Below are 16284 nucleotides of genomic sequence, written 5' to 3' on the forward strand. Positions count from 1 at the left end.
TAGAAACTAATCGTCGCTATATTTAAAATCATACGTTTTTCAAAAATGATAATTAAATAAAGTACAAGTTACAACTGATGCAATAAAAGTGTTTAATTTAAAAATTAAACTAAATAGTTGAAAAAATTCAAATTCAAAATTTTAAAAAAATCAATTTTAAATTTCTTCCGAGAAACAAAATATTTTATGGTTTTTGCAATCATAATTTCATCATTAATAAATTCCATGTTTTATTCCAAAGCCGGTATGAATACTTTTCTATTTACAATATATTATAATACTATTAAATACCAAATATTTAAAGCCGTTTTTATAAGTTAAATGTATATTTTTAGACCAACTATTGACATCTATTATGAAAGGGGAAATGAAAAATAATAAAATCCAAAACAAAATACATAATCATAGAAATGGTTTATTGGTACATATTTTAATCACGAAAGAAAAAGTTAACCGAATTTTTTTAGATTATATTTTACAATATTTTTGATTAAAAATTCAAGAGCTAAAATATTTTAATGTTACTGGCTTATTCAAAATCATCTGTTATGAGATCCGAAACGTCTAATTTATTTATTAACAGATCAAGACACTCCGTATAGCATTTAAAACAAGGCTGGGTGCTGCAATACGCCTCAATAACCATAACCAAGATTTCCATAAACTCCATATGGAAGTCCATATCCATCGTATCTGAGCCCGTATTCATTTAATCCATAGCCGTAGATGGAATATCCTGCACCCGATGCATAGTTTCTATATTGAATATTTCCTCTAGCATCAACGGAACCGTAGCTTCCCACTACACCTCCAACACCGTTTCCGGCTTCTTGCTTGTACTGGTGGCTGAAAGGATCCCTGACGGCATATCCATAATCATAAGGTTAGACAGGAAGGAAAGACTGAAAATAAATAATCATTAATATAAGAACAACCTCATCCGACGTAATATATATGTGTGTGTGTGTGTGTGTGTGTGTGTGTGTGTGTGTGTGTGTGTGTGTGTGTGTGTGTGTGTGTGTGTGTGTGTGTGTGTGTGACATTATTTTATGTGAAGCAGAATGCAGTTTGACGACATTGAAGAGACTTTTTAAATTTTTAAATTCTTTTTTAATATCCCTCTGGAAAACATAACAAGCAAAGACGCGGGCATTGTGCGTCCGCCACAGCGCGTTGCAAAAGCAGAAGTAGGGAAGAAGGGAGAAATAAATTATCCCTCGCCTTATATAACTTAGATTTTGATAGGGAAAATATTTCTTCATTGTGCTAATATATTAATAAGATTCTGATAGGGATTTCTGACGCATGTCAATCACATGTAAGGGAATCACAGGGATCTTTTAAGAAAGAATGTGCTTACTGGACATTTTTACCCCTTCATGCCGAGCGTGTGAAAGTATCGGCGTTTAACTGACTAAGCAATTTTATAAAGCTTCTCTTGAATTAATTAAGTAGAGAAAGTGGGATTGGATCAAGAAATAAGAGAATATTTTAGAATGAAGTTACTATGGGCTAAATTAAGATAAAATTTTGGAAATAATTAAATTAAAATTAAAAGTTTAAAATATCATTACATATATATATATATATATATATATATATATATATATATATATATATATATATATATATTCATATGTAATCAGTATGTGATTCGTATCTAAATATTTTGTCCTAGAAAAATACAATTTTACAAAAAAAGAAAAAAATATCGTGTGACGCTATCGTCCAGGTACTGGGTATTAACAATCACTAAAAATAATTATAAATTTATTTTAGCATGAGAATGATTCTCGGATAAATATATCAACAGTACATCATATATCCATAGATTTAAAAAATGTAAGTATATCGTTGATAGAGCCTATCACATTTTTTCCACATTATTAAGCCCAAAATGCCCAGAAAATATTATACTATTCGTAGTTCTTTTATCTGTCCAGTAACTAGCTACTAAGGAAAAAGTAAAGTCTCAATATATATATATATATATATATATATATATAACATTATTGTTAGGAATACAGAAACAACATGTTTCGATACAAATTCTTGTCACGTTTATTAGTCAATTTATTAACCAGCTTACACTAATTTCGTTACAAGACTCATCTTATTATTGTTTTTTAATAGCATAAATTGATATAAAAGTAAAAAAATGTAATAAATGTTACAAAAGATTTTTGTTGTTTTATTTTAATTTTATTATACCAAAAAACCAAAGTTCCATTTGTTATATTTCAGAATAGATATAATTTAACCTATTAGAGGCTTTAAGAAAATTGAATCTCTTGCGATTTCTGAAACAGAAATATCATTAATGTTTAGAATCATTAATGGGTTTTTTTTCGAAAATCTGTAATAAACCTAAAATCTAAGAAATCTAATCTAAGAAAATCTAAGAAATAACAGAATTTGAAGGCATCATTTTTTTCATAAAAACTCAATACGATAAAGAATTATCCAAATTTATCATGACTGTTGCTAATTTCCTTAAGTATCAATTAAATCTTAATAACAATTTAGTCAATAGTTTTCTCCGCATGCTTTTTCTAGAAAGAGAACGATTTCACAATAAAAATACCTAAATTACATTTACTTCAAAGAAACAAGTTTAACAAAAATAAAAAGAGAAAAAAATTAAAGAAAAAATGTAGAAAAAATTTAGCGAATAATTTATATATAAATTAGGCAGTTGATTTTTTTAACAGCTTTGCTACATAATCTCAATCATGCATAATCCTCGTATCTGTTTCTATGATCGATACTTTCAAATGTCGAAAGTGATATAAATCGAATAATTTAACTTTTAAAATGCGTTGTCATGTAAATCAAACACACTTTTCTACATGATTTATTCATTTTTTTTTTCAGTACAAATACTTTAATCTGAAATAAACATCTCTCTTTAACTTATATCTGATATCTTGATTACGAATTTAAATTTCTGATATTTCGATATTTGGTTTCGTAAAAATATTTTTCAACGACTGAGCGACACTTATGAGTATAAAAGGGCTCACTAAAAGAATGAAGCTTCAGTTTAAAAGCTCGCTTCAGCTGCAAAACACCACAAACAAATTCAAGGTGAGTAATTTGATCTTTTCTAATCTTTCTATTAGAGAAGAAATAAGAGTTTTGATTATATTCTAACCCAAATATACCTAGTTCGTTTCAAGCAACAAGTAGAGAAAACAAATAAAGTTCAGTGTTCGATATTTCCAAAGAGATATTTGAAAAAGAAAAATATATAGGTCAAAGTATTTACAATTCCAAAAATTTATAATTTATTTTTTGGTCATTTCGTAAAATTCAACTTTTAGTGTGTTTCATTTTCACAACGACACTTTGATTTTGATTTTTCTCACCTACAAAGCATGCAAAAAACACAGTAATATAAATGTCAAAAATTTCAACTCTGGATTTCATATAGCTCTTCGTTATAAATTTTCTGTATTCCGAGAAAAAAAGAAAACCATTTTTTTTCTATTTCATCTATCACTCAAAAACGTTTAGCAAGCAGGTAAAAGTAATTTATTATGTGTAGTTACAAAATGACTCGAATCTTAAATTTAAAATTTTCTAAAACATTCTATATTCATACTGTAAGACTAAGCGCAAAATGCATTATATTTTAAAGTATATACGTCAAATTATGAGAAGAAAACTCCTGCTGATTTTTCAGGGAACATTTAGTCAGTTTCTTACTCGCTAATGTGAGATTATTATTATCTTGAAGAGTTTCGGTTTAATAATCTGATATTATTAATAACTAATTCTTTTTTCATCAAAGAAGTTATATTCTACATTTACCAAATAAATACAAATTTTTTAGAAATGTGAATTTCTTTATTTAAGTTGTTTATATTATAATATAATGCTATTCTCTTTATTTTAATACCCATGCAGCTTCAGGGACCTAAAATTTCAAATCAGTCTAAAGAGAGAATGAGTTGTAATTAAAAGCTATTGGTAAGATGCTTCGAAAATAAGAATAAAATCTCTCTAAAGAAATTTTAGATTTTGATAAAATAAATATAACAATTATTTTTTTAGTTTGGTTTTATTTTGAGATTGATATCTATTTCTGGCGGATTTTTAACATTGCATTTGTTGTTGAATTCTAAATTTTTCTTAAATGAAGATAAGTTAAATGATTCTCTTGCACATTTTGTCAGGTATAAAATATTTCATTTTTAATCTTTTATATTTTTAGATGTTTCGTCTCGTCGTCTTTGCTTGCATTGCTTTGTGTCTAGTACAAGGAGTGAGTATCTCTTTTCTAAAAATCTGGCCATATTATTAAACATAGGTACTATCCCTTTATCCTCACTGCCTGTACTTTTGTGCCAAGGAGTTTTGTAGTTTTTTCCTACTTCTATTTTAATATGAACTAACGCAATGAAAAAATTCCACATAATCAAAAAACTTCAAGTCTAAGAGATATACGTAGAATTTTGCTTATAATAATTACCATGTTTTTCAAGGAGTAAAAAATAGCTGAAATGTGCAAAATACAAAAAAACTACATTTACATTACAATGATCAGCAAGTGAAATAAACTGTAATCACTCATGCCATAATATGAGTTTTTCTCTTTAATGGTTTATATTGTTAAAAATTGTTTATTGAGTTGTTGTTTACCAGATCTAGTTTCTTTAATTTTTACTTAGATTAATGTTGATCACAAATGACAAAATAAACTATACACATATTTGAAAATTCCCATAACACATTATAATAAATATTATGAAATAAATATTTCATTTCATTCTACACAAAATAACCTGTCCATTTTCTTTCTTTTTTATAAAACAAGTTAAACTGAAAAATAACATGTTTTGTTTACATTATTACAGTTTTTTATCGTTCGTATAAATTTATGCTATTAATTAAACGACAATAAATTCATTTGGGTAACTAGTGTATTCTGATTTAACTAAATTATCACTAAAAATATAATAGGTTAACAATTTCTCTAAAAAAAGCAATGTTTTTTTTATCGAAACACGTTGTTTTTGTATCTTGATCCAAAATACCTTCAATATAAAGATTTCTTTTCCATTTTCTATTTGATTTTTTCCTGTTCATTTACCTTTTTATATTTTATCATAATTAAATTAATTTATAACTAAATTTCATCAGATTAATATCATAAAAATAATATTACTACTATGTTAGTTAATGCCTACCATAATTTAAATTGAAAGAGGTTTTCCCAATATTAAATTAATCTTTATTTTCAGTCTTTTCTTCCTGCACAACCTTATGATTACGGATATGCCGTCAACAATCTCTTCAGCCACCAGTACAAGCAAGAAGCCGGAAACGGCGTTGGAGGTGTAGTGGGACGCTACGGTACCGTTGACGCTAGAGGAAACTTCCAATATAGGAATTATGCATCGGGTGCCGGATATCCCATCTACGGCTATGGATTAAATGGATACGGACTCAGATACGATGGATATGGACTTCCATATGGGGCTTAAGGAAACCTTGGTTATGGTTATGGTTATGGAGGCGTATTGGGACATCCCGCCTTGATTTAAGTTACCACCATTTCTTCTATGGAGTGGAGTTGATCCTATTATAATTAAATCAGATAATGATTCTTTCATAACTGATTATTTTCAATAAGTCAGTGACATTAAAATATTTTATGTTTTAAATTCTTAATTAAAAATATTGTAAACTATTATCTAAATAGATATTCAGATATGAATATTTTATTTTCTTGCATGATTTAAATATGTACCAATAAACAATTTCCCTGACAACATATTTTGTTATGGATTTATTATTTCTCGCTTACATTTTCATAATATTCGTCAAGATTTGTTCTAATTAAGTTATAAAAACTCTTTTAATAGTTTCCTTTTTAATACTGTTATGTTCTTTTTTAAACTGAACCGTATTTATATCCACTTTTGGAAAGGAAACATTGAATTTATTATAGTTAAAACTAAGATTTCTGACACCATATAATATTTTGTCTCTGTAAAGAAATTTTAAGATTTATTTTTTTAATTTTGGTTTTAATTTTTTCAAACGTAGATTTTAAGTTTAAATTGAACAATTTGTTGAATGAGAAGTAACTTTAACTTTATTTAATTATCATTTTTGATGATGATTCTCTTATTATAAGTTTACAGAAGATTAGTTTATAAAAATTATTTAAATTCAAATCTTTATAGCATTTTTAAAACAATAAGGTTTAAAGTTATTAAGTTATCACATTTTCATTAGAGGGCTAGACAAAAAAGTTCAGTATTTATTTGACGCGATGTTTGAAGTGGAAAAGGTTTTTTAGAAAGATTTAAATGAACATAGTGATTGAAAAAGACTTTTGGCAGACTCTTCATGATAATTTTAAACATTCCTTTAACATTTTGCTTTTATTTGTCACAATTAGTATCTAGTTGGTTAGGCAAAAATTTTGAATTCTTTCGTTTCAATTAAGTAAATAACTTATACATGATTTGATGTTCATTATTATCTCGAAAAAGCAATTTTAGGAATCACATTCTGGCACACATACAACATGTTCTATTCCATTGTACATGAACTATTATATAGATCCTTTACCTTTCCCGTGTGATGGTTAGTTAGTTCGCCAGGAATATGCTTTTCTTGATTTCGATTAAGTACATTTCTTAGGCGTGATCTGATACTCATTATTCTCTACAAGAAGTAATTTTGAGAATCTTATTCTGATTGATATTACACCCACTGTATTTTAATACCATCACACTTATTCTTATTATTGAATACTTAAACTATTATAAAGGAGTCAAATCCTATTATATAGCAGTCCCATTAAAATTTTAAGTATTTGAGCAATGATTTAATAAAAATTGCTCATTGTCTTTGTAACTAATATAACTTCATCTTCTAAATCCTCGTATAAACTGCATAGATAGTAGACAGTATGTTAAATAATTGAAATACACATGCGAATAAATATTTCAAGGGAAAGTCATAGTCATATCACTGACTCACCGACCACCCGAATTCACACGGATAAAGAAAACTGATTACTGGACCACCGCAACAGCAACATTAGTGGGAAATGGGGTTCGATCCTAAGGGTTATCACCGACCACGGTACAACCCTTCCCGAAGGAAGTACGTCCCATCATCGATGGGAGGAGCTAGATCTCCCACCTTTTAGTAACCCTCCAAGGTATTGAGATCCAACCACTATACCCGAAGCATCTCATTCTCTTTTCGAGGGGCTCCCCGGGAGGTTATATCTCAAGGGTAAAATAAACGATTTAAATTTCATTATAAAAAGAAAAAAATTTAATAAAAATCGCATAAAAATTATTTTTAAAAATACTGGAAAGCAGTAAGAATTTCTTTATCATTAAAAAGTTATCGTTTAAAAAAATCTTTAATCTTTTAATCGGCTAAAAATCTGTTTTGTGAATATCAATTTCGTGTTATAGAGAAAAATAAAAAAAAATCTCCTTTAATTTTTGATTAAATTAAAAGAGAATTAACTTTCAATGGTGATGATATTTCACATCATTACCGCAAGACGGCAATTTTTATCTCCAAAGTATATTTATGCTAAATTTGATAGCTCTACGTCTTACGTTATATAACTAGTTTGTCTGACTTGAGAGGACTGACTTTGAAGCAAAGTTGTTGTTCTCAATCAGGTTTTCTATTGGTTATAATCTAAATACAAAGATGTAGGGTGATATCCTTCTATTAGATAAACATGATATAGATGATATGTTTATCTAATAGAAAGATATCTTTCCATTAGATAAACATGAAGTGCATTCATATTAATTTATTGGAAAATAACTAGAGAAAAAATGATGTTTCAAGATTATTATTTTTCTATGGATTTAGAATTATAAACGCAGCATTTTACTATATATTTAAGTAAACATTATTCTTACACAAATTGAAAAGTTCAAATTACTTTTAAACTTCCAAATAAAAAACTACCTTAAGTCAAGTATTATATTAATAATTAATGAAGCCCAATTTAATATTCTTCTTACAATGTCACCAGTATTGTAAGACGAACAGGCAATGGAAGTAATTCTTATCGGATTCTTCTGTACAGTTTTATTTATCTTGTCACCGTCTCTAGGTTTGACTTTGATGATTTGGCACGGTTGGCATCTTTGGCGATGTAAAGGAGTACTATAAAGTATATTTCAATGGAGAAAATTCGTTCAGAAGAAACATTATACTGTCAAATAACAATTTCTAATTACATGACTAATAAGTCGTAAAATAAATATATATGGTGCTCATGAGGTACACTCCCATTCAACTAACGAGAAACAACTCAAAACAAAAGATATTTTTAGGATTATTGTTATCAAATATATGGCACTATTTTATCATGTATTAATCATAACATTATGCTAATATAAAATTCAAGAGATAAGAAAATTTTCAATGTATCGTTGAATTCGAATTAAAAACTTTCGAATCATTCAAGCGTTACAGTAATAATTGAGAAGATCTTCAAATACTTTTATCAGAATGTTGTAATTCCAGAATTGACACATCTCACAGCTCCCCAGCTGAATTCATGGATTGACATGTTATTGAAAATTCTTTTGCCTAAAAACTTTCTTGGGGGAAATGTACGCACTTAGAAAATATTGTAGTGGTGAAAATGTTTCACTTCATGATTTTCATGATTTTAAAAAAAAATTAAAGCAGAAAAAAACTATCTTTGAAATCAACTGTACATGCCTTCAACAATGGATTAAAACAATACAGTGATAAAGATAAAAAGATTCAAGAAGTGATCTTAATACAAAATTCGAATTATTTACTACATTACTGATCAAATTCTTCAACATGTCTCTTATGGCCAAATTTGTTGTTTTTCTTATGATAATGGAATTCTGCAACAAGGCTTATCAGTTCTAATACAGGTCATTCTAGGTAAATAGCATTTTAGATGCATTATTTATTTCCATACATCGTTGAATCCAAGTAAAAGGCAATCATATTTTCAATTATTATGTTTATCTACATGTACGTTGTTAAATCATTTGTTGCCAATACCACAACAGTAATTAAATATTTAATAATTGTAAGAACCTTGCCATACTGACTTTTAAATAAACTATTAAGTTCTATTTAAATGGGATTTTAAACATATAAAATCTTTTTCTTTTCAAGGCAATGCCAAAATTTTCCTAGAAAAATATCAAAATAGGATTCAAAATAAAACAGAGGAAACTCGTTCATGATAAAAACAAATTTAAATTCTTCAAGCTTATAAAGTATAGCTATAGCTATATTCTATAGTTATGAATTTTGGAATAGTGTTTCTCGGGAAAGTTAGTCTCAAATAAAGAAAGAAAGAATTATAGAAATTCTCAATGCATTCTAATTGAATCACAGGTTAATCCTCGATTTTGGCGAAAAATTTGTCTATTTTGTCAGCAAAAATAAAGGCTCTAGAAAGTGTAAGAACTAATCTTGTATACTAGTAGAACTGCCTCAATTTGGAGACGAAATTCGTTGATCCTCCTCGATTTTTCGATATCCTGTTACTATGTCAGTATAAAAGCAACAAAAAAAGAGCTAAAGATAGTCAATCTCTCAATCTCAATGGAAAACTGATCGCAGGGCCTTGTAACATTCCCCGTTTTCCAGTACTCATAAGACATTTACAGCCATCAGTGTCGTCGCTGTTAATTACTAAAGTCCTCGAGGTAGCCAGATGGTGGGTCTTTTCACCTTGGGTGGTCTCGCATCTGTTCATTAGAGACTACAGTGAAAGACCACATGTGGGAATTCCTCATCCAAGAGATATTGATAGTACCTTCAAAGAGAAAGGGGTGTCCAAACATATGGATGCTAAATGTTTCTCATTGTGAAAGGACTATGATAACTCCGTGTTCCAGAATAGTCAGTTATGAAAGGTGCATCACTAAAGGGACCTACCCATGACCTACTGGCGCCGCTGAGGGAGCATATTGAGGAACCCCAATTGGCCGAAAGAGAGCTCAAATGACCAATGTAAATTAAGAGGTGGAGATTTTCGCCGAAATAAAGTGCGGAGATTTATTTTTTTAGAGAGAAGAGAAGAAACGCATGCAGACTGTTGGACTACGCCCACGAGTTCGGAGTCCGAGAACTACCCATGGAGTGGTCATGTTGTCTAACAACCTGTTAGTTCCCTATGATGTTGTTTCTCCGCATTGATGGAGAACTGAGTTTCAAGATAAACCTTCTACTTCGACTATTGTGTCTCCTACTACAGATGTAAATAACAATTTATTTAACCAAGATTAGAAGAAGTTGTTCTTTTGTATATATAGGGCTGTAAAATAAAGAATTGTCTGGAAATTCTGCTTTGTTATTTGATCAGTCTAGATCAAGACATTACAGCCTAAATTGTAGCTTCTAAAAGATTTTAAAACTGTACTTCTATCTACTAATTAAAGGTTCTAAAATAGTACGTGTTATATGTCTATAGAAATTAAAATTTAAAAATTAATCATTAAGAAAGTCATTAAGAATAAATAGCATAAAAAATTTAATTGAAAAATTTAGCAATCATTAATGTTAACAACCCAAGTGCTCTTAACACGGGAGGTAAAAATGAGAATAATAGTGTCTTTAGTTGTGTAAGATGTTTATCTTTAGTTGGCCCCAACGATGGAATGAATTGTTAATAGCTTTGTGGGCCGCGGTGGCCTGGTTGTAAGGTCTCGGCTTCGAAACCTGAGGGTTTCAAGTTCGAGACACGATTCCACCGAAGAACCGTCGTGTAAGGGGGTCTGTTGCACGTTAAATCCGTCCTGACCAAACGTCCTCCCGCTGGTGTGGTGTGGAGAGGGGGTGCCAGCTCAGGTGTCATCCTCGTCATCTGACCGCGGTTCAAAATTACGAGGTCCGTCCCAAAATAGCCCAAGTGTTGCTTCAAACGGGACGTTAATATAACTAAACCAAACCAAACCAAAGTTAATGGCTTTGTGGGGTAATATATCTAGAAATCCATAAACAGAGGGAAATATTATATTGACACAAATGAATAAAAGTTTCCAAAACTAAGTTTAATATCTGTCTTTAACAATATAATAGCACATTTTCGGGTAATCCAATGTTTCTTATTTAATAGCAAGAAAAACTGTTTAGTTATATTGAAAAGTAAGAGATTTAATTTTATGCACCCTTTCGAGTTTTTCAGAATAGATATAATTTAAACAATCAGTAGCTGGATAAGAACAATGCTTTAATCCTACTGAATCTCTTACAATCAGAAATTTAATTATGTAATAGAATTTTTGTAACGTTCGGAATAAACATAAAATCTAAGAAAATCATTTATAATAACAAAATTTAAAAGCTTTTTTTTTTCATAATAAATTCGATAGAAACTTATCATGACTGTTTTCTAATCTCCATAAATATCCTTTAAATTTTAATAATAAATTATTAATGTTTTTCGCTGCATTTTTTGCTTGAAAGGGTAGGATTTCACAAGAAAATTATCTAAATTCCATTTTATTCAAAGAAACAAGTTTAACAAATATTAAAATGTAAAGCAAAATATTTAGAAAAAAGTCTAGTGCATAATGTATATACAAATTATGTATTTGAGTTTAAACAGCGTTGTTATGCAATCTCCTTCATCTATATCTTTTGTATCTGCTTCTAAGATCGATACTTTCAGATGTTAAAAGAGATATAAATCAGATATCTTAATTTTTAAATTGTATTATCTTGTATGCGAAACACACTTTTCTGTCAAATTTAATCATTGTTTTTTATTTCAAGTGCAAATTAATTTAATCTGTAATAAACATCTTTCTTCAACTCATTTCTGATATCATACGAATTTAAATTTCTAATATTTGGATATTTGATTACGTCAAAATACTTTTCAAAGCCCCAGTGACACTTGTGAGTATAAAAAGACAAGCTAAAAGCATGAAGCTTCAGTTTGAAAGCTCGCTTCAGCTGCAAAACACCATAAATTAATTAAAGGTGAGTAATTTGATATTTTTATCATTTTTCTGATATAGAAGAACAAGGTATCTTTATTAATTTTCTTTACCCAAAAATACCTCAATCCTTTCCAACAATCTTTCTAGAAAACAGATAGAGTTTAGTTATTGGTATTTCCAGAGGTGTGTTTGGAAAACAGAAATTTATAATTCCCAATAAAAATACGATATTTGCAAGAATTTATGATTTTCTTTCTGATCGTTTCTAAAAATGTAATTTTTAATGTGTTTCATTTTAACATTGTCTTATTTATTTTGATTTTTCTCATATACAAAACATTCAAAACGACAAAGCTATAAAAAAATTGATCTGTCTATTCGTTATAAATCTTCTTTGTTATAAAAAAAGCTTTTATTTATCTTTTCCAATTTATTCCACAAGTAAAAAAATTAAGATGCTAGTAGACAAATGAAATTTATTATAAATAGGCCCCCGAAAAATTCCCTAATGTACTGAAATCTTAATATTCGATGTTCATTTTGTAAGATTAAATACAAAGAGTAGTATTAAGCACATGGTAAAATAGGGGTAAAATTATGAGAAGGAAACTCCTGCTGATTTTTCAGTGAATATTTCGGTGGTTTCTTAATCGCTAATTGAAGAGATTATTCTTGTCTTAGCTCTCGAGCCTGCTATAAATAGAAATATTAAATTAGAAATTTTTTTATAGTTAATTTCAACTTCGAAATGCCTTTAAGTATAATCTGATAATATTAATTAATGTCTTATCAATTTTTAATCAAAGAAGCTAAATTCTAAATTTTTCTGAAAAATAAAAAAATTGTTAGAAATGTGAAAATTTCTATTTTTGTTATTTATATTACCCTATAAAACTATTCTTTTTATTTTATTACAGCCGCGGCCTGTTTCAGGAACCTAAAATTACAAATCAGTGCACAGAGGGATTGATTAATAATTAAAAGCCATTTATTGGCAACATGCAACGAAACCAAGAATAAAAACTCACTTATAGAAATTTTAGATTTTAATAAAATAAACATTCCAACTTTTTTTTCAGTTTGGTTTTATTTTGATGCAGAAATATATTTCTAACAGATTTTTACTATTTTATTTGTTGTTAATATATATACTTTTCTTAAATTACAATAAGTTAAATGATTGTTCTGAACATTTTTTCAGATGCAAAATATTTCACATTTAATCTTTTTGTGTTTTTAGATGTTTCGTCTTGCCATCTTTGCTTGCATTGCTTTGTGTCTAGTACAAGGAGTGAGTATCTCTTTTCTAAAATTCTGGACATTTTATTAAACATAAGTACTATCCCTTTATCTTCACTGCCTGTACTTTTGTGCAAACGATTTTGTAGTTTTTCCTTACTTCCATTTTAATATGAACTACCGCAATGAAAAAATTTCACATTATGAAAACGATTGAAGCCTATCATATGCATCTAGAATTTTGTTTATCATATAACAACACCGTTTTTGAAAATAGTTAAAAATAGCTGAAATGCTTCAAGTACAAGTATACAACATTTACATTGCAGTAACCAGAAGTAAAAATAAACTGTTACCATTTAAGTCATAATGCGAGTTTTTCTTTTTAATGGATTTTTTTGTTCAAAACAGTTTATTAAGTCGTTCATTATCAGCTCATGTCTCTTTAATATTTACTTAGAATAAACTTGATCGCATAATGACAAAATAAGATATAGGATTGCATGCCAAAATCCGGTAGCGCAATATCATAAATACTAAGAAATAAATAATTCATTTCATTGTTTACAAAATAATCTGCACATTTTCGTCCTTTTTCAATTCCTACTATTAGTTCACACTCTCCCTATATATATTTATATATATTGTTCAAATTTTCAGTCGTTAATAAAATACTTTTTATTCATCCACTCAAGTTCAAATACATATTTTTTAAACTTGAAGTGGATGACACTTGATGTTAATAAAGTTTTTTTTCAAATATTAATTAATTAATTAAATTTGTCCAGTAATTTTTATTTTGTCGCCAAAATCGGAAAATCCATCGCCATGTCACCAAGTTTGTTGCCAAGCTCTATTTTGCCACTTCTGTCATGTGTATATACATATTTAAATTAATTGCAATTATTTGAAAAAAAGTAACTAAATTAATTTTTTTGTTGACCTAAGTAGGAATTGACTTAATTTTTTTATATATATATTACTCGTTTATATATAAATTTATTATAATTTACAATACTAATTTTTTATGTGTTAATTTTTATATGTTTATTTATTTATATACTATGTTAATCTAAAAAATAATATCTTTTATTTACATCATTAACATTTTTTATCTGTCCTATACATTAATGCTGTTAACTAAAGAATAATGAAATGATTTGGTCTACTAAATTAGTGTCGGCTGATTTAACTAAACTATCACTAAAAACATAATAGGTTAGCAAGCTGACTAATAAAGGCGACAAGTATTTTTTTTTTTTTTTTTTAACAAAACATGTTGTTCTTGCATCCTGATCCAAAATATTTTTATATGCATTTTTCTTTCTCATTTTCTATTCGATTTTTCTCTCTCTTTTCTGGAAATTTAATATTTTTTTTTTATTTTATGCGAATTAAATATTTTTCATCATTAACTTTTATAAGATTAATTTCATAAAAAAATATTAATAATATATTAATCAAATACCGACACTAATTTAAATCGAAAGAGATTTTTTCTATATTAATGAATATATATTTTCAGTCTTTTCTTCCTGTCCAACCTTATGACTACGGATATGCCGTCAGGGATCCTTTCAGCCATCAGTACAAACAAGAAGCCGGAAATGGCGTTGGAGGTGTAGTGGGGAGCTACGGTACCGTTGATGCTAGAGGAAACTTTCAATACAGGAACTATGCATCGGGTGCCGGATATCCCATCTATGGATATGGATTAAATGGATACGGACTTAGATACGATGGATATGGACTTCCATATGGGGCTTATGGAAATCTTGGTTATGGTTATGGAGGCGTATTGGGACACCCCGCATTGTTTTAAATGCTATGGAGTGCCTTGATCTGCTTACAATTATTAATTAAATATTGCTATCATAAATGATTATTTTGAATAAGCCAGTAACAATGATAAATTTTATCTCTTGAATTCTTCATTAAAAATATTGTGAAATACAGTATAATAGATATTAGATGAACTATTTCTTGCATAATTAAATTATGTAACAATAAACAATTTCTATGACTATGCATTTTGTTTTGGACTTATTCTTTTTCCTTTATTCTTACCATAAAGAAAGGGATCGTTCAAAAACATCTTCAATTTAATCTTGAATGGAGGTAAAATCTTTTTTGTGTATAGTAATTTCGTGTTAAAGGGAAACATAGTAAATTCTCTTTTAATTTTTGATTATCTAAAGTTCTGATACAAAAATTAATATAATCGCCTGAAAATGGAAATTTTCATCCTCCGAAATTTATTTATGCTAAATGTGAGGTCTCTACGTCCTACGGTATGCAACTAGTCTGGCTGATTTGAGACGATTGACTTAGGAGACAGGTTGTTTTGTTCTATCAGTTTTGCTAGTGGATATAATTTAGAGTTCCTAAATGGACATGAAATTTATTCGTATTTAACTAATAGAAAACAATTAGAAAAAAAAACGATTATTTCTGATTGTTGTTTTTTATTAAATTAAAATTGTAAAAGCAATGTTTTATTATATACAAATCTAAACATTATAAATTCAGCATTATATTAGGAACCGAATTTGTTTATAATTTTATTATAAACAAAGTGAAAAAACAAAAGAATTTCATTTTACCTTGAAATTCGAAATAGAAGCTTTCCTTCAGTCAAGTATTTTTTTGTATTTTGGATTTTGAGAATTTGAAATTGTTGGTATCCTTGATGATGTGAATAATTACATTTAAAAACATTTCAACCGAGGAAAGTGAGTAATAAGAAAATTTCACTGTTTACATAAGAATCTTCAATTACATAATTAAGTGGGCACTAGGTTCACACCAGTTTAACAAAAAAAAAAAAATAGTACAGATACGAAACTAAATTTTTTGCAACAATTTTTATTAACTTAGAATTATAAACAATATTTTATGGTGCATTCATTATGGTAATATAAAACACAAGAGAACCGAAACTTTTCAAAATACCGATGAATTCGAAATAAAAATTTCCAAATTATTAAAGCGTTGCAGTAATAACTGAGAAATCTGCCAAGAAATGTTTTGTTATAATGTTATATTTCGCTAAATGAGAAATCTGACAGCTTAGAAAACTTGGGTACACTCATAGAAAGTATCT

The 16284-nt window shown here is 28.3% G+C and overlaps 2 protein-coding genes across 2 annotated transcripts; both read left to right on the forward strand.

Annotated features, from left to right (window-relative positions):
• The first annotated feature begins 3030 nt into the window (after positions 1 to 3030).
• LOC129984895 (uncharacterized) lies at positions 3031 to 5731 on the forward strand. Its single transcript, XM_056094850.1, has 3 exons — positions 3031 to 3087; positions 4217 to 4267; positions 5247 to 5731. Exons 1-3 carry the CDS (start codon positions 3031 to 3033, stop codon positions 5487 to 5489), a joined length of 351 nt encoding a protein of 116 aa, XP_055950825.1. The 3' UTR covers positions 5490 to 5731.
• A 6216-nt stretch (positions 5732 to 11947) lies between these two features.
• On the forward strand, positions 11948 to 15075 carry LOC129984773 (glycine-rich protein-like). Its single transcript, XM_056094728.1, has 3 exons — positions 11948 to 11982; positions 13183 to 13233; positions 14707 to 15075. The coding sequence occupies exons 2-3, from the start codon at positions 13183 to 13185 to the stop codon at positions 15001 to 15003; spliced, it is 348 nt and encodes a 115-aa protein (XP_055950703.1). The 5' UTR covers positions 11948 to 11982; the 3' UTR covers positions 15004 to 15075.
• Positions 15076 to 16284: the final 1209 nt, after the last annotated feature.

Source organism: Argiope bruennichi, chromosome 9, assembly GCF_947563725.1.
Source record: "Argiope bruennichi chromosome 9, qqArgBrue1.1, whole genome shotgun sequence".
NCBI lineage: Eukaryota > Metazoa > Arthropoda > Arachnida > Araneae > Araneidae > Argiope > Argiope bruennichi.

Excerpts from the sequence above, each read along its gene's own strand:
- LOC129984895 (XM_056094850.1), top strand. The coding sequence starts at position 3,031 with ATGAAGCTTCAGTTTAAAAGCTCGCTTCAGCTGCAAAACACCACAAAC. Across the intron at positions 3,088-4,216 it reads ACACCACAAACAAATTCAAG|ATGTTTCGTCTCGTCGTCTT; the intron begins GTGAGTAATTTG and ends TTATATTTTTAG. Across the intron at positions 4,268-5,246 it reads CTTTGTGTCTAGTACAAGGA|TCTTTTCTTCCTGCACAACC; the intron begins GTGAGTATCTCT and ends CTTTATTTTCAG.
- LOC129984773 (XM_056094728.1), top strand. The coding sequence starts at position 13,183 with ATGTTTCGTCTTGCCATCTTTGCTTGCATTGCTTTGTGTCTAGTACAA. Across the intron at positions 13,234-14,706 it reads CTTTGTGTCTAGTACAAGGA|TCTTTTCTTCCTGTCCAACC; the intron begins GTGAGTATCTCT and ends ATATATTTTCAG.